At 47.4% G+C, this 25336-nt stretch overlaps 1 protein-coding gene across 2 annotated transcripts in view; it reads right to left on the bottom strand.

Annotated features, from left to right (window-relative positions):
* Nucleotides 1-25336, bottom strand: part of GALNT18 (polypeptide N-acetylgalactosaminyltransferase 18) — a 349313-nt gene that overhangs the window by 7397 nt on the left and 316580 nt on the right. The window contains exon 10 of one of the 2 annotated variants that reach the window (XM_059067917.2): nucleotides 16055-16219. The exons of the other annotated variant lie outside the window; for it this stretch is intronic. Coding sequence (XP_058923900.1) covers nucleotides 16055-16219 — 165 coding nt within the window. The remainder of the gene's footprint in view (nucleotides 1-16054; nucleotides 16220-25336) is intronic. 2 annotated transcript variants of the gene reach the window in all.

Genomic DNA, 25336 nt, shown 5'->3' with positions numbered 1-25336 from the left:
GTCACAAAGAAAGAAAACTATAGGCCAATATCACTGATGAACATAGATGCAAAAATCCTCAACAAAATACTAGCAAACAGAATCCAACAGCACATGAAAAGGATCATACACCATGATCAAGTGGGGTTTATTCCAGGAATGCAAGGATTCTTCAATATACGCAAATCAATCAACGTGATACACCATATCAACAAACTGAAGGAGAAAAACCATATGATCATCTCAATAGATGCAGAGAAAGCTTTTGACAAAATTCAACACCCATTTATGATAAAAACCCTGCAGAAAGTAGGCATAGAGGGAACTTTCCTCAATATAATAAAGGCAATATATGACAAACCCACAGCCAGCATTGTTCTCAATGGTGAAAAACTGAAACCATTTCCACTAAGATCAGGAACAAGACAAGGTTGCCCACTCTCACAGCGGTTATTCAACATAGTTTTGGAAGTTCTAGCCACAGCAATTAGAGAAAATAAAGAAATAAAAGGAATCCAAATAGGAAAAGAAGAAGTAAAGCTGTCACTGTTTGCAGATGACATGATACTATACATAGAGAATACTAAGGATGCTACCAGAAAACTACTAGAACTAATCAATGAATTTGGTAAAGTAGCAGGATACAAAATTAATGCACAGAAATCTCTGGCATTCTTATACACTAATGATGAAAAATCTGAGAATGAAATTAAGAAAACACTCCCATTTACCATTGCAACAAAAAGAATAAAATATCTAGGAATAAACCTACCTAAGGAGACAAAAGACTTGTATGCAGAAAACTATAAGACACTGATGAAAGAAATTAAAGATGATACAAATAGGTGGAGAAATATACCATGTTCTTGGATTGGAAGAATCAACATAGTGAAAATGACTGTATTACCCAAAGCAATATACAGATTCAATGCAATCCCTATCAAATTGCCACTGGCATTTTTTACAGAACTAGAAAAAAGAATTTCACAATTTGTATGGAAACACAAAAGACCCCGAATAGCCAAAGCAATCTTGAGAACGAAAAATGGAGCTGGAGGAATCAGGCTCCCTGACTTCAGACTATACTACAAGGCCACAGTAATCAAGACAGTATGGTACTGGCACAAAAACAGAAATATAGATCAATGGAACAGGATAGAAAGCCCAGAGATAAACCCACACACATATGGTCACCTTATCTTTGATAAAGGAGGCAAGAATATACATTGGAGAAAAGACAGCCTCTTCAATAAGTGGTGCTGGGAAAACTGGACAGCTACCTGTAGAAGTATGAAATTAGAACACTCCCTAACACCATACACAAAAATAAACTCAAAATGGGTTAAAGACCTAAATGTAAGGCCAGACACTATCAAACTCTCAGAGGAAAACATAGGCAGAACACTCTATGACATAAACCACAGCAAGATCCTTTTTGACCCATCTCCTAGAGAAATGGAAATAAAAACAAAAATAAACAAATGGGATCTAATGAAACTTAAAAGCTTTTGCACAGCAAAGGATACCATAAACAAGACCAAAAGACAACCCTCAGAATGGGAGAAAATATTTGCAAATGAAGCAACTGACAAAGGATTAATATCCAAAATTTATAAGCAACTCATGCAGCTCAATAACAAAAAAACAAACAGCCCAATCCAAAAATGGGCAGAAGAACTAAATAGACATTTCTCCAAAGAAGATATACAGATAGCCAACAAACACATGAAAGCATGCTCAACATCATTACTCATTAGAGAAATGCAAATCAAAACTACAATGAGGGAGCGAGAAGATGGCGGAAGAGTAAGACGCGGGGATCACTCTTCCTCCTCACAGATACATCAGAAATACATCTACACGTGGAACTTCTCCTATAGAACACCCACCGAACGCTGGCAGAAGACCTCAGACCTCAGGCAAGAAACCCCCCCACGTACCTTGTTAGGGCAAAAGAAAAAAGAATAAACAGAGACAAAAGAATAGGGACGGGACCTGCACCAGTGGGAGGGAGCCGAGAGGGAGGAAAGGTTCCCGCACACTAGAAGCCCCTTCGCGGGCGGAGACTGCGGGTGGCGGAGTGGGAAGCTTCAGAGCCGCGGAGGAGACCACAGCCAACAGGGTGCGGAGGAAAAAGCGGAGAGATTCCCGCACGGAGGATCGGTGCCGATCAGCACTCACCAGCCCGAGAGGCTTGTCTGCTCATCCGCCGCGGCGGGCGGGGCTGGGAACTGAGCCTCGGGCGGATCCCAGGGAAACGTCTGGAGTTGGCAGAGCGAAAACAGCCTGAAGGGGTTAGCGCACCACGGCGGGCCGGGAGGGAGTTCGGGAGAAGCCTGGAGCTGCCGAAGAGGCAAGAGACCTTTTCTTCCCTCTTTACCTCCTGCTGCGCGAGGAGAGGGGTTTAAGCGCGCCGCTTAAAGGAGCTCCAGAAACGGGCGCGGAGCTGCCGAAGAGACAAGAGACTTTTTCTTGCCTCTTCGCTTCCTGGGGCGCGAGGAAAGGGAATTAAGGGCACCACATAAAGGAGCCCCAGAAACGGGCGCGAGTTGCGGCTGTCGGCGCGGACAATAGAGACGGGTGTGGGGCGCTACGGTTGCTGCTGCCGCCACCAAGAGGCCTGTGTGCGAGCGCAGGTCACTCTCCACACCGCCCCTCCCGGGAGCCTGTGCAGCCCGCCAGCGCCGGGGTCCCGGGATCCTGGGACAGCTTCCCCGGGAAAACGCGCGGCGTGCCTCGGGCCGGTGCAGCGTCACGCCGGCCTCTGCCGCCGCGGACTCGCCCCACATCCGTGCCCCCCCAACCACCGCCTGAGTGAGCCAGAGCCCCCGAATCAACTGCTCCGTTAACGCTACTCCTTTGACCCCGCCCTCTCTGAGCGAAGGGCAGACGCCCTCGGACGACCTGCGCGCAGAGGCGGGGCCAGGTCCAGGGCTGAGCCCCAGGAGCTGTGCGAACAAACAGAGGGGGTGGTCCCTCCCAGCAGCCTCAGAAACAGCAGGTTAAAGCTCCACAGTCAGCTTGAAGTGCCCTGCATCTGTGGAAAACCTGAATAGACAGCGAAATATCCCAGGTTGAGGAAGTGGACTTTGGGAGCAAGATATACTATTATTTTTCCCCTTTTTTCTTTTTGTGAGTGTGTATGTGGGTGCTGCTGTGTGAGATTTTGTCTGTGTAGCTTTGTTTTCACCATTTGTCCTGGGGTTAGACCGACCATTTTTTTTTTTCTTTAATAGAAATTTTTCTTCTTAATAATTATTTTGTTATTTTAATAACTGTATTTTACCCTACTTTATTTTGTCTTCTCCCCTTTCTTTCTTCCTTTCTTCCCTCCTTTTCCTATTTCCCTCCTTCCTTCCTTCCTCCCTTCCTTCCTTCCTCCCTTTCTTCCTTTATTCCCTCCTTCCTTCCTCCCTTCCTTTCTTCCTCCCTCCCTTCCTTCCCTCCCTTCCTCCTTTCTTCCTTCCTTTCTTGACTTTCTACTTTTTTCTCCCTTTTGTTTTGAGCCGTGTGGATTAAAGGCTCTTGGCACTCCAGCCAGGTGTCAAGGCTGTGTCTCTGAGGTGGGAGAACTAACCTCAGGACACTGGTCCACAAGAGACCTCTCAGCTCCACGTAATATCAAACGGCGAAAATCTCCCAGAGATCTCCATCTCAACACCAAGACCCAGATTCACTCAAGGACCAGCAACGAACAGTGCTGGACACCCTCTCCCCAACAAAGAGCGAGACAGGTCTACAGCCCCATCCATTAGCAGAGAGGCGGCCTAGAATCACAGTAAGGCTACCGACATCCCCATACACGCCCCCAGACGTGGACCTACCCACCAGGGAGACGGGATCCAGCCTCATCCACCAGAACAGGGGAACTGGTCCCCCCAACCAGGAAACCTGCTCAACCCACTGAACCAACCTCAGCCACTGGGGACAGCCACCAAAAATAGATAGAAATTCGAACCTGCAGCCTGCAAAAGGGAGACCCCAAACATAGTAAGATAAGCAAAATGAGAAGACAGAAAAACACACAGCAGATGAAGGAACAAGATAAAAACACACCAGACCTAACAGATGAAGAGGTAATAGCCAATCTACCTGAAAGAGAATTTAGAATAATGATGGTGAAGATGATGCAAAATCTTGGAAATAGAATAGACAAATTGCAAGAAACAGTTAACAAGGACCTAGAAGAAATAAAGAGGAAGCAAGTAACGATGAGCAACACAATAAATGAAATGAAAAATACTCTAGACGGGATCAGTAGCAGAATAACTGAGGCAGAAGGACGGATAAGTGACCTGGAAGATAAAATAGTGGAAATAACTACTGCAGAGCAGAAGAAAGAAAAAAGAATGAAAAGAACTGAGGACAGTCTCAGAGATCTCTGGGACAACATTAAACGCACCAACATTCGAATCATAGGGGTCCCAGAAGAAGAAGAGAAAAAGAAAGGGACTGAGAAAATATTTGAAGAGATTATAGTTGAAAACTTCCCTAATATAGGAAAGGAAATAGTCAACCAAGTCCAGGAAGCACAGAGAGTCCCATACAGGATAAACCCAAGGATAAACACGCCGAGACACATAATAATCAAACTGTCAAAAATTAAATACAAAGAAAACATATTAAAAGCAGCAAGGGAAAAACAACAAATAACACACAAGGGAATCCCCATAAGGCTAACATCTGATCTTTCAGCAGAAACTCTACAAGCCAGAAGGGAGTGGCAGGACATATTTAAAGTGATGAAGGAAAAAAAACCTACAACCAAGACTACTCTACCCAGCAAGGATCTCATTCAGATTTGATGGAGAAATTAAAACCTTTACAGACAAGCAAAAGCTGAGAGAGTACAGCACCACCAAACCAGCTTTACAACAAATGCTAAAGGAACTTCTCTAAGCAAGAAACATAAGAGAAGGAAAAGACCTACAAGAACAACTTGAAACAATTAAGTAAATGGTAATAGGAACGCACATATCAATAATTACCTTAAATGTAAATGGATTAAATGCTCCCACCAAAAGACACAGACTGGCTGAATGGATACAAAAACAGGACCCATATATATGCTGTCTACAAGAGACCCACTTCAGACCTAGGGACACTTACAGGCTGAAAGTGAGGGGATGGAAAAAGATATTCCATGCAAATGGAAATCAGAAGAAAGCTGGAGTAGCAATTCTCATATCAGACAAAATAGACTTTAAAATAAAAACTATTACAAGAGACAAAGAAGGACACTATATAATGATCAAGGGATCGATCCATGAAGAAGATATAACAATTGTAAATATTTATGCACCCAACATAGGCGCACCTCAATACATAAGGCAAATACTAACAGCCATAAAAGGGGAAATCGACAGTAACACAATCATAGCAGGGGACTTTAACACCCCACTGTCACCAATGGACAGATCATCCAAAATGAAAATTAATAAGGAAACACAAGCTTTAAATGAAACATTATACAAGATGGATTTACTTGATATTTATAGGACATTCCATCCAAAAACAACAGAATACACATTTTTCTCAAGTGCCCATGGAACATTCTCCAGGATAGATCATATCTTGGGTCACAAATCTAGCCTTGGCAAATTTAAGAAAATTGAAATCGTATCAAGTATCTTTTCTGACCACAATGCTATGAGACTAGATATCAATTACAGGAAAAGACCTGTAAAAAATACAAACACATGGAGGCTAAACAATACACTACTTAATAACGAAGTGATCACTGAAGAAATCAAAGAGGAAATCAAAAAGTACTTAGAAACAAATGACAATGGAGACACGACGACCCAAAACCTATGGGATACAGCAAAAGCAGTTCTAACAGGGAAGTTTATAGCAATACAATCATACCTTAAGAAACAGGAAGCATCTCGAATAAACAACTTAACTTTGCACCTAAAGCAATTAGAGAAGGAAGAACAAAAAAACCCCAAATTTAGCAGAAGGAAAGAAATCATAAAGATCAGATCAGAAATTAATGAAAAAGAAATGAAGGAAACAATAGCAAAGATCAATAAAAGTAAAAGCTGGTTCTTTGAGAAGATAAATAAAATTGATAAACCATTAGCCAGACTCATCAAGAAAAAAAGGGAGAAGACTCAAATCAATAGAATTAGAAGTGAAAAAGGAGATGTAACAACTGACTCTGCAGAAATACAAAAGATTATTAGAGATTACTACAAGCAACTCTATGCCAATAAAATGGACAACCTGGAAGAAATGGACAAGTTCTTAGAAATGCACAACCTGCCAAGACTGAACCAGGAAGAAATAGAAAACATGAACAGACCAATCACAAGCACTGAAATTGAAACTGTGATTAAAAATCTTCCAACAAACAAAAGCCCAGGACCAGATGGCTTCACAGGTGAATTCTATCAAACATTTAGAGAAGAGCTAACTCCTATCCTTCTCAAACTCTTCCAACAGATAGCAGAGGAAGGAACACTCCCAAACTCATTCTATGAGGCCACCATCACCCTGATACCAAAACCAGACAAAGACGTCACAAAGAAAGAAAACTATAGGCCAATATCACTGATGAACATAGATGCAAAAATCCTCAACAAAATACTAGCAAACAGAATCCAACAGCACATGAAAAGGATCATACACCATGATCAAGTGGGGTTTATTCCAGGAATGCAAGGATTCTTCAATATATGCAAATCAATCAACGTGATACACCATATCAACAAACTGAAGGAGAAAAACCATATGATCATCTCAATAGATGCAGAGAAAGCTTTTGACAAAATTCAACACCCATTTATGATAAAAACCCTGCAGAAAGTAGGCATAGAGGGAACTTTCCTCAATATAATAAAGGCAATATATGACAAACCCACAGCCAGCATTGTTCTCAATGGTGAAAAACTGAAACCATTTCCACTAAGATCAGGAACAAGACAAGGTTGCCCACTCTCACCACTCTTATTCAACCTAGTTTTGGAAGTTCTAGCCACAGCAATTAGAGAAAATAAAGAAATAAAAGGAATCCAAATAGGAAAAGAAGAAGTAAAGCTGTCACTGTTTGCAGATGACATGATACTATACATAGAGAATACTAAGGATGCTACCAGAAAACTACTAGAACTAATCAATGAATTTGGTAAAGTAGCAGGATACAAAGTTAATGCACAGAAATCTCTGGCATTCTTATACACTAATGATGAAAAATCTGAGAATGAAATTAAGAAAACACTCCCATTTACCATTGCAACAAAAAGAATAAAATATCTAGGAATAAACCTACCTAAGGAGACAAAAGACTTGTATGCAGAAAACTATAAGACACTGATGAAAGAAATTAAAGATGATACAAATAGGTGGAGAAATATACCATGTTCTTGGATTGGAAGAATCAACATAGTGAAAATGACTGTATTACCCAAAGCAATATACAGATTCAATGCAATCCCTATCAAATTGCCACTGGCATTTTTTACAGAACTAGAAAAAAGAATTTCACAATTTGTATGGAAACACAAAAGACCCCGAATAGCCAAAGCAATCTTGAGAACGAAAAATGGAGCTGGAGGAATCAGGCTCCCTGACTTCAGACTATACTACAAGGCCACAGTAATCAAGACAGTATGGTACTGGCACAAAAACAGAAATATAGATCAATGGAACAGGATAGAAAGCCCAGAGATAAACCCACACACATATGGTCATCTTATCTTTGATAAAGGAGGCAAGAATATACATTGGAGAAAAGACAGCCTCTTCAATAAGTGGTGCTGGGAAAACTGGACAGCTACCTGTAGAAGTATGAAATTAGAACACTCCCTAACACCATACACAAAAATAAACTCAAAATGGGTTAAAGACCTAAATGTAAGGCCAGACACTATCAAACTCTTAGAGGAAAACATAGGCAGAACACTCTATGACATCAATCACAGCAAGATCCTTTTTGACCCATCTCCTAGAGAAATGGAAATAAAAACAAAAATAAACAAATGGGATCTAATGAAACTTAAAAGCTTTTGCACAGCAAAGGATACCATAAACAAGACCAAAAGACAACCCTCAGAATGGGAGAAAATATTTGCAAATGAAGCAACTGACAAAGGATTAATATCCAAAATTTATAAGCAACTCATGCAGCTCAATAACAAAAAAACAAACAGTCCAATCCAAAAATGGGCAGAAGAACTAAATAGACATTTCTCCAAAGAAGATATACAGATAGCCAACAAACACATGAAAGAATGCTCAACATCATTAATCATTAGAGAAATGCAAATCAAAACTACAATGAGATATCATCTCACACCGGCCAGATTGGCCATCATCAAAAACTCTAGAAACAATAAATGCTGGAGAGGGTGTGGAGAAAAGGGAACCCTCTTGCACTGCTGGTGGGAATGTAAAATGATACAGCCACTATGGAGAACAGTATGGAGGTTCCTTAAAAAACTACAAATAGAACTACCATATGACCCAGCAATCCCACTACTGGGCATATACCCTGAGAAAACCATAATTCAAAAAGAGTCATGTACCAAAATGTTTATTGCAGCTCTATTTACGATAGCCAGGACATGGAAGCAACCTAAGTGTCCATCAACAGATGAATGGATAAGGAAGATGTGGCACATATATACAATGGAATATTACTCAGCCATAAAAAGAAATGAAACTGAGTTATTTGTAATGAGGTGGATAGACCTGGAATCTGTCATAAAGAGTGAAGTAAGTCAGAAGGATAAAAACAAATACCGTATGCTAACACATATATATGGAATCTAAAAAAAAAAAAAAAAGTCATGAAGAGATTAGTGGTAGGATGGGAATAAAACACAGACCTACTAGAGCATGGACTTGAGGATATGGGGAGGGGGAAGGGTAAGCTGTGACGATGTGAGAGAGTGGCAGCGACATATACACACTACCAAATGTAAATTAGATAGCTAGTGGGAAGCTACAGCATAGCACAGGGAGTTCACCTCTGTACTTAGTGACCACCTAGAGGGGTGGGATAGGGAGGGTGGGAGGGAGGGTGACAAAAGAGGGAAGAGTTATGGGAACATATGTATATGTATAACTGATTCACTTTGTTGTAAAAGAGAAACTAACACACTATTGTAAAACAGTTATACTCAAATAAAGATGTTAAAAAAAATAAATAAATAACTAAGAAAATATTCAGGGCCTAAACAAGGCTTTGTCAGTCCTTCAAAACTGGATGGTCCCACACTTGCCCCCTCATGTGACATGGAAATGAAAAGCTGCTTTATTCCAGAGCCATAAGGAAACACCCGATTACAGCCTTTTCTTCTCAGCACAAAAGGTTCTCGAAGTTGGACTTCCTGCCAGTGCCTGGGGGTTGGAGCAGGAGAAAGTCAAGGACTCCTCCTCCTTGCGTGCTGGGAAATTCTTTGGCAGAATCAGTGGTGCTCCCTGGGAAATGCGCTCTGCAAATAAGTTCTCCTTTGAGTGGGTTATTCCTCTTGTATCAAATTATCTAATTAGATCCCACAAGTAAGAGCCAGTGGTTCCTGGCTAGGCAGGCTCAGCTCTGCCCTCAGCTCTCTTCCAGGCAGTCTCCTCAAGCTCTTGAAAATCTCCTCTCTCCTGGCCTTAATGCTCATCTCTGCTGTTATCCTTGATGTTCCCCATTTGGAAAATGCATTAATGCTGAGCTGAGGATGAGGCGAGCACGGGGGTGGGATGGCAGGACCGCCCACCAGTGGGAACGCTGCCCTGTGTGCCCTTGGACTCCCGAATGGGCCTTGCCAGTGTTTCCACCAAAGAACCCAGTGGCCAACAGGAGTGATAGCACATGCCAGAGTCTGAGGCAGTGTGAAATACAGCCAGAACACCTCGACATTTCATCAAAGCCCCCTGTTTTAACAAATATTCATAGAAATTGCTACTCCCCTTCATACAGTATGCATAATTGTTTTAGTAAAAATCATTTCCACCTTCCTCCCCCAAATCTGAAGCTAGAGGAAGAGTAAACTGGAGTACCCCTCTTCACGCATGTCTGTGTATTGCAGCTGGGAAGCACTACCACCTAAAAGTGTTCTTATAGGGATTTTCTAACTAAGCGGGGCCCTTTGACTATTACATTCAAATGTCCTTGAAATACTCTAGTACAATTAGTTTTTTATCAGCATGCATGCATGCAAGGAAGAGTTATCAAGGGTAAGGTTTGTTCGTCTTTGGGTCTCCCACAAACGTAGCTCGAGACCTGGCACACAGGGTATTTGTGTTAATATTTGTGAATTTTTAGAAAGGACTCCTTAATTTAATTGACAGCACCCTGGGTGTCTCTTCTGTTTCAGGCTTTCTGTTAGGTGCTGGAGACATTGAAAGTATAAGACAGCCCTGCCCTCCCATCTATTGGTTGATGGGAGAAAGAGTCATGGAGACGATAACAGATAAACAATTCCATAAAGTGGGATAATGGTGACCCTTATACCAGGAGTGCAGCTCATTTTCAAGTTCATGGTGCTTTTTAGTAAGGTAGGCCCAGTCTGGGCTTCTAGGTAGAATAAGCCCTTTGCAGGGCATGCTAACTTCAGGCGCTTAGAATTAAAGAATTTCAGGGCTGGTAAGCCCTTAAAACAATCCAGTCTAACTCCACTTAGAGCTGTAGCATGTCTGATGGCCTGCTGAGTGGTCCTCTGAGCCCACCTCTTCCTTGAACGGCCAATCTCATGCCCGGGCATCTCTGACTATGAGAAAACTGCTCTGTAAATTGTCCTTGAATCTCCCTCCAGCTGGACCTCCCTCAGAGCTACATGGGACAATCCTGCTCTCTTTTGCCTAGAGAAGCCTTTCAGATATTTGAGGGCAGCAATCAGGCACTCCTGAGGTCTTTCTGGCTTCAACCATGTGCACAAATAGACTTTAAGGAAGTTGGACCTTAAAGAACACACATCAAAACAGCCTTCCTAGGGCATGAATCCCTTCCATAACATCTTGAAGAGAGGACTCGGCATTTGCTTAACTGTTCAAAATAATGGTGATGGGGGGATGGTGGGGAGGGTGGGCATCTCATTACCCCTGAGAGGTAGTCCGTTGCTTCACATGACAGGTGTTCTTCCACAAAGTTGCCCTGTGTAGTGACCTGATAGCTGCTGCTTCCCTCTCCTTCTACTGGTCCAGAGGTCACTGACTAGATGCCTCTTTCACTAACACTGCATCACCTAATCCCAGAATCCCCCAGATCTCAGTAGGTGGGGTACTCTGGGAAGATTAAAGTTTTATACTTAACACATATGAATTTATAATCCCAGTACATAGTCAGTTTAGGAAATTCTCTAATCCAGGAGGAGTCACAACTAGCACTTCTAATGTTAATGAAGTCTCATCATGTGTTGATGTGGGAAATGTTGGCTGTTTAGAGATGGGTACCCACTGACTGCTTCAAACCCAGAGCCTGGGGTGGCCCTGGATTCATAATCTCCCCTCACAACTACCTCCACTTAATCCATCACTACTTCCAATAGACTGCTGAACTGCCTCTCCAAGTCCTCCCCAGCAGCTGCCTGGCTCCATGCCTCCATGGCAACCAAGTCTACCCCTTTTCTCACAGGGACGATGGAACAGCCCACTACTTTCTTCTCTGTCTTCCAATACACCTTGTAGTCTGCTGCTAGAGGGATTCAGACCCCATCATGGAAATCTACAGTTTAAGAACCTCCCCTAGTCCCTCTCTTTGCTTTTAAGGTGAAGTCCAAACTTCTCAGCATGATTTTCAATGACCATTATCTGCCCCAAACTGACGCTTACGTCTGATCTCTCTCAGGTCCCATTGAAAATTCTAAATTCCATCCACAGCAACATTGAATGTGCTCTGCTTTTTCTTGCCTTTGCCCATGCCGAGCCTCTAACATGGGATGTTCTCCCTTTCTATGCCTGGGAACTATCCTACAATTTTCAAGATTCAGATCAAACATGCCTTGAATGTGAAGCCATCCCTGAGTTGTGCAGACAGAGCCCATCACCCTGGGCTGCTGGAATACCGTACCCGCCTCATTTCAGCTCTTATCATCCAGTTTTGCTATGTGTTTATACACCCATGAGCTCCTCCAGGGCAGAGGCCGTGTCTGATTCATATCTGTATCCCTCCTGCCCAATCACCATGCTCAATAAATGCCTGATGAATGACGGAAGGAAAGAATGTTCATCATTGGAAAATTGCTCATCAGAGACCTGTACATCAGTGTTGCTGAGAGATGTTTTCATCAAATGTGGTTTCTCAGTGTCAGTATCTGACTCTGTCCTGATTCATCCTGAAGCATGGAGAATTCAGAAGAGCTTGCAGGGGTTAGAAGAAAGGCATTTTATTTGTTAAACAGAAAATCAGGCTATTAGATGGAACACCAATATATGCAAATGTCTATCTTCTTTGTAGGAGAACCTGGGAGAATCACACTAGATTATTTTGAAATTAATTCAGCCTGAATGTCTGGAGTTTAAATGTAGCCCTCAGGAGAGTAAATAATGCAAAATGTGAAAGTGAAAAGGAGATTTGAAATGCACCAGTAACATCTTTCAGCCCAACTTCTCCACCAGAACATTTTAGTTAGTAGGATCCCCATGTAATTTGCAAAGATTAAAACCTGTTGCAAGAAAATTAGCCCAAGCAATGACTTTAATCATTTAAGAGGCTCCCAGCTTCCTCTGGCCTCATCAACAGTAGCTCCTCACCAGTGAGGGCTTGGGGACAGATTCCAGGATGCTTGATAAATACTGATCATTTTGCATTAAACAAAAATTTCACATCCATTAATTTTTAAATATCAAGTGAGAGAGGCTGCTCTGGGCTTGCAAATTAGGGATTTAAAAATATTATTTCCAAACAGTTCCCCTGGGTAGAAGGATCAGAGGTGACTGCCAGAGTGCCCTGGGCATTTTAATTAGATTTACATATAAGTAGCTGAAAACTGCCCAGACCTCAGGGCTGCACATGCCAGTGTGGCCTGCTTGGCTGGTCACTGTGTCCCTTCAAGCAGGAATCTGTCCGGCTGCCTGTTCAAGGCCATGCACTAAGATGAGTGAAGGAAGGTGCTGGATTTTGGAGGCATGTTCCTTTCTCTGCCCCAGTTGGGAATGGGCAGATGAGATGAGAGCCGGTTGGGGGCACCAAGGCCTCTGGATCTGGGCATGTGTGGGAAGGCCATCTGTCTACGAGGGCTGGAAAGGAGTCAGATGTGCCTGTATGTGGGGCTGGGATGTCAAAGCAGCCCGGGTTTGGATTCAAACTGCATGAAGCTGGGCACAGAGAGGCTGAGACCCCACAGACAGACCGAGCTCTCTTCCCCTGGTGAGGGGCAGCCCTGGACCCTGCCCTGAGAGGAGATCTTGGAGGCCAGGCAGGGTCCTAAAGACCCCAGGGTCATGGAGGAGGAGGAGGAGGGAACAGCTAAACTTTCAAACTGCATCTGAGCCTCCCTGTAACTCTTCTACACGCCCCTCCCCGCTTCTAGAATCTCTCTTCCCCATTCAGCTCCATAATCCCGGCCACTGGGGGCTGCCAAAACCCAGACCTAAACACACCAGTCCCCCACACACAGCCTCACCTCCCACAGAACCAGGCCCAGGTCCAGCTGCCCCTGCAGGCGCATCTCTGGCTGCGCCCCATGGGGTCCACTAGGATCCAGCCACACCCGACCCTCCGAGGCTCCCTGCACGTGGCCTGGGTTTGATGTCCGCAGCTCGTGCCCGAGCCGTTGCCTCTCCCTGGAATGCCCCTCACTACTTCTATACAGAGCAAACTCCTATGCCTTCTTCAAGGGCCAAGCTATGTACTCTCTGTTCTGGAAAGCCACCAGCCCTGCCCCAACCTGCCACCCCCGCCCTCCATCTTCCTGCACGGTGTCATTCAGCTCCCAGGAGGAAGCTGAACTCAGGGCAGCAGGGGGTGGGGCTGAAGGCAGCAGAGAGCAGCCCGATGTGAGCGCCTCCAGGTGGTACAGTCCCCGTCTCACCCAGCCAAATCAGCCCACTCACCTCCTCGGGCCGATGTACCCATTCCTCTCTCTGCTGCCTCCAGCCCGTGAGCCTGTTTTGCATCTAATCCGAGCCAGGAGACAGCAGCCACTTTACCACCCAGCCCACGGCCAGCCTTCCTCCCCGACCACACACCTCCAGGGCCCCCCTCTGCCTCGTAATTTAAAGGAGGGCAGAGGGGAAATGTAGCCCTGTCCTGTGTCACTCTGGGCCAGAAGCCTGGCTGGGGAAAGTGGCAAAGGCTTCTGCTGGGCACGGTCAGAACAGGTCACAGCTGGGGCATCTGGGCTCCACCAGGAGAGAGGGAGGTGGTAGGAAGAAGTGCTCCATATCCTAAGCCTCGGCCCTGACCCTGACCTTCTTCCAGGGGCCACTTCCAACATCCTCCCACGATTAGAAGTAAAACAGAGAATCTGAAGTAGTTTAGCAATAATAATAATAAGCAGTGGGTATGTTATTTAACATCTTCGTTGCTGCAGTTTCCTCATCTATGAACTCGGGCTAATGGTCCACATCTAATCACGCACAGGTGTTGTGAGGATTAAATGAGCTGGTGTATGCCAGGCACCTAGGGAGTGCAGCACACGTTAAGCACTGTATGAACCTTAGCTAATTCTTCTTACGGGACAGACCTTTAGAGTTTACAACACGTGTCAAAGGTCATATGGACAGGAAGGGGCAGGGCAGGAGTCCCCGGGCACCATTCTCTTTCACTGAACCCCACGCATTCTGCAGGCCCAGCCTGGACTCAGAGCTGCCACGTGCATCCTCCACCCACCCTCAGATGTGCTGTCATTGGCTCTCTGTGCTGCTTCCCAGCATCTGCTTTCCTGGGTCCCAAAGTCCTAGTCTGGGCTCTCGCTCCTGCTTTCCAGCTAGCCCCTAAATCTATGACGTGTGTTGAACTTGCTGCTCAGGGTTGACCTTCACCATCCATTTAGGACCCAGCCGAGGGTCTCTCTCAGCCCTCAGGTTCTGCATCCCCAGACCACAAGTCAAAGGTGCCCCATGCCCATAGAACTTGACGTAGCTGGGACCTCCCTTCACTGGCCCACCATTACAGGGGAGAGTAACTGGACATGAGGAATGGAATCAAGGTCAGGCCAACTGCACACCTCCATCCTGTGCCGGTCAGCCTCCTCTCAGGGTGGAAGCAGCTTGCTGGGAGGCTTGAGTCGGGGTCTCTGCCTCTTCGTCCCATGAATATAGACATTCTGTTTCTGACTTCCCCAGTAGCATCCACCATGTGCAGCCCCCAGCAGTCCTGATGCCCTAAAACCCCACGGGCTCCATCGCTTCCTGTTCTGAGTGCTTTCCCTGCACTACCTGGGGGGTGGGCGTCCCTATCTGTGGGCAGAAACTTATCCTAATTTAGCAGATTCCTTAGGGGCTGGAGGCCTCTGGGCCAAGGCACTGGTTTTTTTCAAAGCTGTGTCACTGCAGGCCATCTCCAGCTGGCATCTTGATCCCGGGGCGTCATTTTATAACTAGGCCAATGCAGAGCAGGAAGATAAATATGGTCCTCAGAATTGATGGAAACGTCATAAAGAAACGTTTCATGGTCACCAGTGTGTGGGCTGCCCTTCACAAAATGGCTCCCAGACACTGCCCTTTGAGGAAACCTCATTCCCTACAGAAGTAGGAAGAAGAGGAGGAAGGCAGAGCGGCTCACAGACCAGAGACGACCCAGCACTGTCTATACCTGAGAGGCTGGGGCTGCGCTTGTGAGAAGGGGCTTGTCAGAAGAAATGTGAGGTTTAAAGTCAGAGATCCGAGTTTAAAATCCCAGTCCTGCCCCTCACTGTGTGACGTCAGGCAGGGGACTCCCACCTCTGAGGCTGTCTCCTTATATCTTAAAGTTAAATAAAATGCCACGAAAACAACAACAACAACAACAACAATAACCCCCCTCAGAGCCAGTATCAACGAGTCAATGAGCTAACGTATACCAAACACCTGGCACGTAGTAGGTGCTCACTAAACCCCGAGAACTGGTCCTTCTCCCCCTCCATCCCTCCCTTTCCTCCCTGCCTCGGCCCCTTCCCCTGTTTCTCGACGCTGCTGCTTCTCTGGGTGGGGCTGCTACCTGAGAGAACTGCCAGTGGAGCTTCATCCTCTTGGCTTTGGCATAGCTGCATTCGATGAGCCGCGGCCGGCTGTTGACGTCCACCAGGCACCGGTTGTCGTCGTCGTCTACCGTGGGGCTCAGGACGCCCACTTGGATCTGCTGACTGCTCGTGTAGTACACGTTCTGGGGGCAGGGGGAGAATGAGGTCAAACGCTAAGGACCAGAGAGGTGGGGAGGGTTTGTAGGACATCTCCCCAGGCAGCTGGCCAAGAGACCACAATTTAGTGGCCCTCAAATGATTTTCCATCACAACGGACAAGAAGAGACCCTTTTATGTTATGATTCAGTGTGGTGTCTGGTCCGCACATACAACTGAAACAAAGCTTTCAAGAAATCAAACTTAGCCTTACTATATGCAGCGTACTCAATTTTCTATTCTATTTCATTGGAAAACATTGGCCATAACCTTTTAACTTGATTTCACCACCCACAGTTTAAAAAAACACTGCCTGGGGCTTCCCTGGTGGCGCAGTGGTTGAGAATCTGCCTGCCGACGCAGGGGACACGGGTTCGTGCCCCGGTCCGGGAAGATCTCACATGCCGCGGAGCGACTGGGCCCGTGAGCCGTGGCCGTTGAGCCTGCGCTCCGCAACGGGAGAGGCCACAACAGTGAGAGGCCCACGTACCGCAAAAACCAAAAAACAAACAAAAAAAACACTGTCTGAATCCATTATTTGCAGGTTTGCTGACGTCCTCCCTCCATAAGTATTTTGTATAAGATGCTGTGCTTGGCTGGTAGCTAAAGAGCAAAAGACATGGGCCACACCTTAGGGAGCTCAGAGTCTTGTGGCATGGTGGATATGTAATAGGTAATTTCCATCTGTCCTAAGACTGTATAGAGCAGGAGTTGGCAGGCTTCTTTTTAAAGAGCCAGGTGGCAAATATTTGGGGTTTTGCAGTGTGTTGGGTGGTCCCCCAGACCACCCCCAGGTTCGATGATTCACTAGGACTCAGGAGACTCAGCGTTTGATTGCACCATAGGTATGATTTATTACAGGAAAGGGTACAAATCAAATCAGCAAAGGGAAAAGGCATGTGGGTCAAAGTCTGGAGGAAACCAGGCACAAGCTTCCAAGGGTCCTCTCCCAGCAGTCACAGAGAATGGCCCTTCACAAGCAGGAAGGAGTTGAGATAATGCTTGTGAAGGGTTATCTACCAGGGAAGCTCTAGAGGCTCAGCACCCAGGCTTTGTATGTACTGAAATCCCAGACTTCCAGAAGGAAGGCAGGTGTTCAGCATAAACTATATTATTTGTACAATCAGTGTGGGCACAGTAAGCCACTCTTACCATCTGTGGGAATGGTGGGAACCTTCCTGCAATCCAAGTTCCAAGATGCCAGTCAAGGGCCAACCAGGCCTTTCAAAGGAGAGCAGTCAGGCTGCTGTTTTAACCTTTTGTTTTGCACAAAGGGCCAGACAGTCTGGAAAATTAACTCTGCCGTTGTAGTGCAAACACAGCCATAGGCAATACAAATGAATGACTTTGTTTACAAAGATCAGGGCTGGCTCTGGTCTAGAGGAAAGTCATGTGACCCTTGGCCTTCAAAGTTTTCAGTCACTTCCCCTAACCTCAGGCAGCGGTTCCCAGCAAGGGCTCTGAGTGGGCAGTCGCAGGGTCTGTGAGCTCTTGTCCTCTATTACTAATGAAATTAACAGCCCCACCTACCATTAGGCCGCATGGGCAAATCAAGATACCACACTTCTCTGCTTTAGATTAGGATTCAGGGTAGGCCCTCTTGTTGTCTTGAGCTACACAAAAATTCTCACTGGTAAATATTTTTGATTAATTTCAAATGGTAAAAGGAAGTATGTTTTGCTTTAGTAAAAGAGGATGGTTGACAATGACTTTAAAAGCATGGTATAGGGAATAAAAGGGATTGCGTAGTGAGAAGGGCAGTGCCAGCGAGCAGGGTAAGTAAGGGTGGTCCTTCAGGGGCATATTCTCTCTGACCCTCAGAAGTCCAGGGAAGGGGTGGAGAGGCAGGCAGGGTCACCCTTCAGACATAAGAAGAACTTCAGGCCAGTGTATCACTCAAGGCCCCAATAGGGAACAAATAGCACACTCAAGGTAGGGGGATCCAAGGAGGGTGTAATAAAGGCACAGTTCTCAATAGTGTGGGTATAGGGTAAGGGAGCCATGGGGATAGTATAGTTCCTTGGGATAGTAACAAGCTGTTGCCACCACCAGGCCCAAAGGGATGAGAGGAGAGAGCTGGTACCAGAACCTGTAAGAGAAAAGTTACGTAGAGAGACTTCTGAGAAGGGTTCAGAGAGGGAGACATTTGGGGGTGATGGTGAGTGGTGGCTGATAAACACCCCAACATCACCCTCCCTTCCTCACTCCATTCTTCTGCTGGGTCGGCCCATTGGCAGAACCCAGATGGAAGTCAGACACCACAGGAGCCCATGGAAACATTCCATAACGCATCTTTGCAAAGTAGAAGAAAAAGGATGGAAAGACAAATGGAAGACACTCACTACAGCTAGGATCTGCTCTCCAAGGTAACCTTACAAGTTATCAGGTTTGGTGAATCCACGGAAATGGACATCAAAACTACCAAGATGGCTGATACTTCCCTTAAAAGAGGTGAAGTATCACAGTGACCAAAGTTCTGAGCAGAGGCCACATGTAGAATGCCTGACTTCCATGTGGAAATGTGACCAGAACACAGAGGCAAGGAGAACCTATTCATCGCCTAAATTGGGTAAGAGGTGGGCTTCTCATCAGAATCCTGAGACTGTCCATTGTGTGACCTGGGTTTTTAGTTCACCACCAAGGAAAGCTGATGACCTGCTGTGGCTTCCAGTTTATTGGCACTGAGGGAGAATCTGATGACTGGTAGGATTCTTGGAAATTAAATAGATGCAGGTGGGCATCTCATCCATCCATCCATCCATCCACCCATCCAACAACAAGTAATCGCTGTTGGGTCCTGAGGGTGAGAAAGCCATGGTTCCCTGTCCTGGATGATCCAACAGCCAAGTTGGGGAAACTAACATACCAGGAAATAATGGTCCTAATCACACTGATATGGGAACTGTCTCTGCTTCCTCCACTCACTTACCCCGACTCTTGCTACTTTGAAAATAGATATAAAAACTCACCACCTCCAGAAAGCCTTCCCTCAGTGTGCAAAAGCATGGGCCTGCTACCTGAGCCTCTCTGCAAAGATGCACAGCTGTTTATATGTCCTTGGGTTGAATGTACCATGCTCTCTCCTCAGGACGGTGTAGCTCTTAGGCACCTGGCAGGCCAGGACCTGGATCTCCTGAAGCTCCAGAGTGTGGGCTGCCAGACAAGAACAGCCAGGAAGCCAGTCACTGCCACCCCTTCCTTCATCCCTGTCATCAGGGCCTGCCTCTCATCTCCAGGGCGGGCTCCAGAGACACAAGCGCCGCCTAGGTAATAGCTGAAATCAGTTTTATCCACTTAGCTGTTCTGAAACGCTTTGGGGAGATGCTCTGAGAGACATGTGTGCACTTACTTACTATCTAGTACAGCTGTCATCAGAGCTGTTTATTGCTCTAGAGTCTGGGAAAATCATAATAAGGACAGACAGTTTTTGTTATGTAAAAGGCAAACAAAAGAGCGCATCTTTTTTCTTTTTCTTTTTTTTTTTTTTTTTGCGGTACACGGGCCTCTCACTGTTGTAGCCTCTTCTATTGCGGAGCACAGGCTCCGGACGCTCAGGCTCAGCGGCCATGGCTCACGGGCCCAGCCGCTCCGCGGCATGTGGGATCCTCCCGGACCGGGGCACGAACCCGTGTCCCCTGCATCGGCAGGCGGACTCTCAACCACTGCGCCACCAGGGAAGCCTCAGAGTGCATCTTGAGTGGGGTAACCACGAAGCTGGTCAGATCACAGGGAGACTCAGCAAAGAGGATTCTCTTAAGTTGTCACCTGGACACCTCAGAAGCCCAGCCAGCAGTGGACTGAATCATTAAATGGCCTGAACACAATAGAGGGTAACAGTTTTGTACAAGACACCCCACTTTTCGTGCCTGTAGGCCCAGCAGGCCCAGCTATGTTTTCTGAGCAACAGGGAACCTGGAGGTTTAACAAAAAATGACTTAGAATTGTGGTTCACCAAGGGTCGGGGGGGAGCTGGCTTTGCCAACCAGAGGATATTGGGCAATGTCTGGAGACATTTTTGGTTGACATGATGGGGGTGGGAAGGGCTGCTATGGGCAGCCAGTGCGTAGAGACCAGGGATGCTGCTCCACACCCTACAATGCACAGACAGCCTCCAGAGCGAAGAATTATCCAGCCCCAAATGTCAAGAGTGCTGCCATGCTTTATCCCAGTGAATCCTAATAGCACTATGAGGCAGTTGTTACCATCATCCCCATCTTGTGGATGAGGAAACTGAGGCATGGAGATTTTAAGAACTTGTCCAAAGTCACACAGCTGGAGAACAGTGGTTGAGATTTAAACTGAGGCAGTTTGACACCAGAGCTGCACCTGTAACCTCTCACCTCACTCGCCTACCTCCCTCCGGTCACTCCAGCTCCAGCAGCCAGGCTGGAGGAGGACAGGCTGGCTTGGAAGCTTCCACTGTGATCCCTTCGAGCCAGGAGGGGGCCTGGACTAAGAGAGCAGCCGAGGGCTGGAGGATCCTTGACTAAAGGGCCTATACTACAAGATGCTACGAAGTGCTAAGACGGCAACAGCCCTCCTGTAACTCACGTCAGAGTTGGAGGGCGAGCGGTCATCCTGTGTGTGGATGTTTTGCAAACCCCCCAGCCTCCCGGGGCATAGAAATGACATCCCTGACCCCTCAGCTCCTCCTCAGCTGTAGATGAGTGCTTCAGCTCACCACTCAGCCCATACAGCTCAGCAGGGCTACAAACCCAATCTGATGCTTGAAAGAGAAAACTCACCAACAAGGGAAAAGGACAAACACATGGGTAGCTCGGGTCTCACGCCAGGGGCATTTTCCTCTCCCTCAGGCCGGGGTCAGGAGTAAGGTCTAATAGCTGAGCTGGACAGCCAGCCAGGGAGCCTGGAGTGCCCCCGGGTGCACACTCCTGCCTTCAGGGCCACAGAACGAAGGCCAGGCAAAGACCCCTAGGGCTGCAGGTTTGGCTTGCTCTGTTACCTCATTTCCCAGACAAGCGAGGGCCCCCACCCTCTAGGATGCGGGTGGGCGTCCTGCCAGGTGTGCTCAGCATCCCTTCTCTACCTGGCAGGCTTGGAGGCGGGACCTGCCCCTCTCAGAGACTGAGTACAGCCTTCTACAGGCTCCAGCCCTCCCTGTATGAAATATTACCTCCCTGCCAGAAACGGCTGCCGGGGCGAAAAACACCTCAGGAAGAGAAGGGTGGGAAGAAAACCAACATAGTTTTGTACACCTGTATGCCCAGGTACCTTCCACACAGCTGTAAGGATGAGGAAACCGAGGCTAAGAAAGTTTTGAAGACCTTGCCAGGTACACAGGCAGATGGCCGCTCTCTCCCCTCCCTGACTAGGGAGAGTTTCCAAGGAAGGCTGAGGTCTTGGCAGTTCAGGGCCTTCATCCCACACTCCCCGGGTGGAGCAGCCCAGATGGGCCTCCCCTCAGCCTGGGCTGGAGCTGGGGCACCACCTCCCCGAGTCCCAACCCTCGGCTCAGGCACAGGAGTGAGGCTCCCCAAGGGCTTCATCCCTCGGAACCAGCAAGGGAACCGCCAGGTCATTTTCACCAGATTGTTCACCCCGAGTCCCGCGGACTCCAAGAAGGGGTCTCATGGGCTCCTGAGTCAGGTCTGGGAGGACAGCCTGGTGGGTGGGGTTCTAGGGCCCCTCTCCCAGCCCAACCTGGGCTTGCTTTCTTTTATTTGGCTTTCACATAACATTTGACTTGAACAAAATGTTATGAAGAATTCCCAAAAAGTTTGAAAACCACTGCTGTCAATCATGAGGCCTTCATTCAGGAGGACACTAAAGCCTAGTAAATCTTCATCAGCTTAATCGCCACCAACTGGAATTTGTGAACATTTGGTGAATAGCTTTAACTTCCTTTCTCCAACTGCCTCCAGGCCCCTAGTCCCTTGCATTCTTTAATATGGCCAATTTACATATGTTCCAATCATTCAATCTCCTCTTCTGTCCAGACTCGCCTACCTACTTCACCATACCTTAGCTGCTATGGAAATTCTGGAGCCCTCCCCAGGGAATCATAGGATGGGCAGGGGGGAGGGGGGGATGGAGAGGGCCTCCCAGCAAATCAGGAACATGGAGCTAAATGGGGTTGGTTAGATTACTTAATAATACATTTTCAAAGTACAACAGAAGTACCGGCTCTCTTCCAAACAATGGCATGTGGATTTTGAGCGGCTTTATTTCTTCCATTAAGCGATGTTTCCTTGGCAACACTGCCGGCCTATTGAGTAAGTGCCCTTGAAATATGAGGTATCTTGCAGACAGAGACACTCTCTCATCAGGAGATGGGGCGGCAGTGGTGGTATTTGCCTAAAACCTTCCTTGGCCTGGTGAGTGGTGGGGGGGTGGAAGGGGGAGAGCCATAGGGGGACACTCTTTACAAGAGGTTCAGGAACAGGGAGAAAACCACTCTATTCTCAGGGTGCCTTCATGGGAAAAGTGACCCACGGCGAAGTGGGGTCTTTGCAGTCATTTCTTTGGATACTTAGAGGGGATCTGTACCCTGGAGGACGGTTGTAGCCCAGCCAAGAATTAAGAGCCCAGCTCTCTGTGGGGTTGGGGGTCACACCAGGGGAGTGACAGTCTAGGGGTTGAAAATTACACATAATAGGGTGATTACAAAGTATCAGAATGGGGGGGCGGCAAAGATCATTGAAAGGAGAACCAACCTGTGGCCTGAAGGCTGGGCTTCCTGGAGGAGCGGGTGTGCACTGGGAGAGGAGAAAGTCCTGTGAGCAAATGAAACGGCGGCGGAGGATACAGGCGTGAAAAGGCGTGAAACACAGCCCTAAATACAATCAAACTCAGGCGGTGCTTGCCGCCTTGGCTGCATATTAGAATCACCTGGGGAGCTTTAAAAACTATAAATCACAGTCTTAGGAGTAGGGCCTAGGCTTGGGGTTTTAGGCCAGGTGATTCCAGTGTGCAGCCAAGGTGGAAAAGTAGGTGTATCGAGGGGACTCTGACAGCCTAGGGAGGAAACGTAGGGACAGAACCTGGATTCCAAGCCTCCTTCTCATTGTGGGGGGTAAAGCGGGATCTATCTTCAGGGCATTGTTTGTAAAACTCTGAGGAGTGTGGCGAGAGGTTGGGGTGCAGCACTGTTTAGGACAACAGTTTCAAAGTGTGGTCCCAGCATCATCTGGGAACTTGTTAGAAAAGCACATTTTGAAGCCCAGTCTCAAACCTGCTGAAACAGAAACTCTGAGAGTAGGATTCAGGAATCTGTTTTCACAAGTCCTCCGATTAAGTCTGATACACATGAACATTTGAGAACTGCTGGTCTAGGAAAAGGGTGGTCTGGTGGGCTTCCAAGTCAAGTCTCCACCCTCACTGCCTAGCTGGGAGCCACTCAGTTTCCTGACCTGTAGAATGTAGTGGTGAGGGTTAAAATGCTCATCAAGGCTCTAGTCTGGCCACAGGCACTGCAGGGCAGGAACAGGCAGGCAGGGATGGAGGGCGAGAAGAGGCCCAGTGTGTGTGTTTGGGGTGCTGCGGGTCCAGCTTTCCTGCCTCAATGCCCCTCATCTCGGGGCTCCCCTCCCTGATCCTGCCTGGCCAGTAGGCCTGTGGGTAAGGATTCACGGAAACAGCAGGCAGGGTGTGGGCACGGCAGGGAGGGGAGAAGAAGGAGCTGAGCCTTGCTTTCTTAAATTTCAATTTTGCGTGGTGACTGTGACATCCGCAATGTGTGCTAGAAATGGTCTCTGTCCTCTTTACCAAGTATGAGCTTTCTGGCCCCGCTGCAGACAGGGCGGGCTGATTTAAGGGTTTGGTTACTGGTCATTAACCCCTCGACACAGAGGTTACCGTGCTGAGGGCTGCAGGGCACTGATGCTAAATCAGGAACGAAAGGGAGTCATTTCCAAAATGATCTTACATTCACTAACCACAGGACCAGGTATCTATAGGCAATGGAAACATTTGTAAACATTCATAACTGTGGAAAGCAAGGTCCCTAGCTCAGAAACCCCCTCCCCTTGTGAGCCCATTTCCCTGGGGAGGGGCAACAGGTGAGGCTAAGCACACAAAACCCCCAGGTTTGTAACTGGCGCTCAGCCCCTAGACAGCAGTCCACTCAGTTTAATTCAGCAAACACTCCTTGGTGCCGTCTAGGGTGTGGGCCTGAGCGGGCACTGGGGAGCAGAGAGGGGCCGGGCAGGGCCTCCCTTGGGAGCTCTCAGCCTGGAGGGGAGACAGCCATGCTGAACAGGGCAGAGAGAATAGCCTCCTGGCCAGGCTTAGCACAGACTAGAAGCAGGCAAAGTGCTGGGGGCCAGAGCTGGAGTGGTGAACGCTACCCGGAGCCGGTCAGTGAGTGATGAGTTTTGAGAACAGCTTAGGAAGAGAGCAGTTTGTCCAGATAACTGACCAGGACAAGGGACCTCTGGCAGAGGGAACAGGATAAGCAAAGTCACAGAGGCTCGGCACTGCATTGCCATCTGGGAAAAGAGAGTGCCGATGCGGGGTGGTGAGGTGAGGCTGGGGAAGCAGCTAGGGGGCTGCAGAGTTTGGACAGCACCCTGCAGGCTGTGGGGAGCTGTGACTTCACATCAATGGGCCCTCCACTTGCTAGCACATATTCTCAGAGTCTTCTGAGACATTCAACATTCAAGGGGCTTGGAAGTGAGCTGGGATTAGAGGTGACTCAGGCCGCTCGGCAGGCCTGTCTGGAAGAGTTCAGTTGTGAGCCTGCAGGGCAGCTGGGAGAAGAGTCGAGCTTTGGACTGAGGTGTGGTCTCTGAACATAAGACCGAATAGAAAAGGCTAAGCTAGGTCCTCACACTGTGCACCTGAACCCGGCAGTGGAAGAAGCAGCGTGGGCACTGTTGCCAGGCTCAGAAAGTCTGCCTTCGATTCCCAGCTGTCTGTGTGTTTTCCTGTTTCATTCCAGACTTCGTGCCTGCAGCACAGGTGTCACCCCTGTACCACTACCTATGGGGCTGTGTGCAGCCCAGCCAGCCCCATCAGCAATCCTAGTACCCCACTTTGCGCTCTTTGCTCTTCCTGTGTTTGCTGGTATCTCCTGGGCCCAGTGTGTCCTTGTGAGTCCCTCAGCTTCAGGAGAGAGCCAGGCGACAGGGGTCACCGTGGGCTTC

The sequence above is a fragment of the Kogia breviceps genome, chromosome 7 (genome assembly GCF_026419965.1).
Source record: "Kogia breviceps isolate mKogBre1 chromosome 7, mKogBre1 haplotype 1, whole genome shotgun sequence".
In the NCBI taxonomy this organism is placed as follows: domain Eukaryota; kingdom Metazoa; phylum Chordata; class Mammalia; order Artiodactyla; family Physeteridae; genus Kogia; species Kogia breviceps.
Note: the sequence above shows the minus strand (reverse complement) of the source record. Positions and strands in the feature narration are given on the sequence as shown.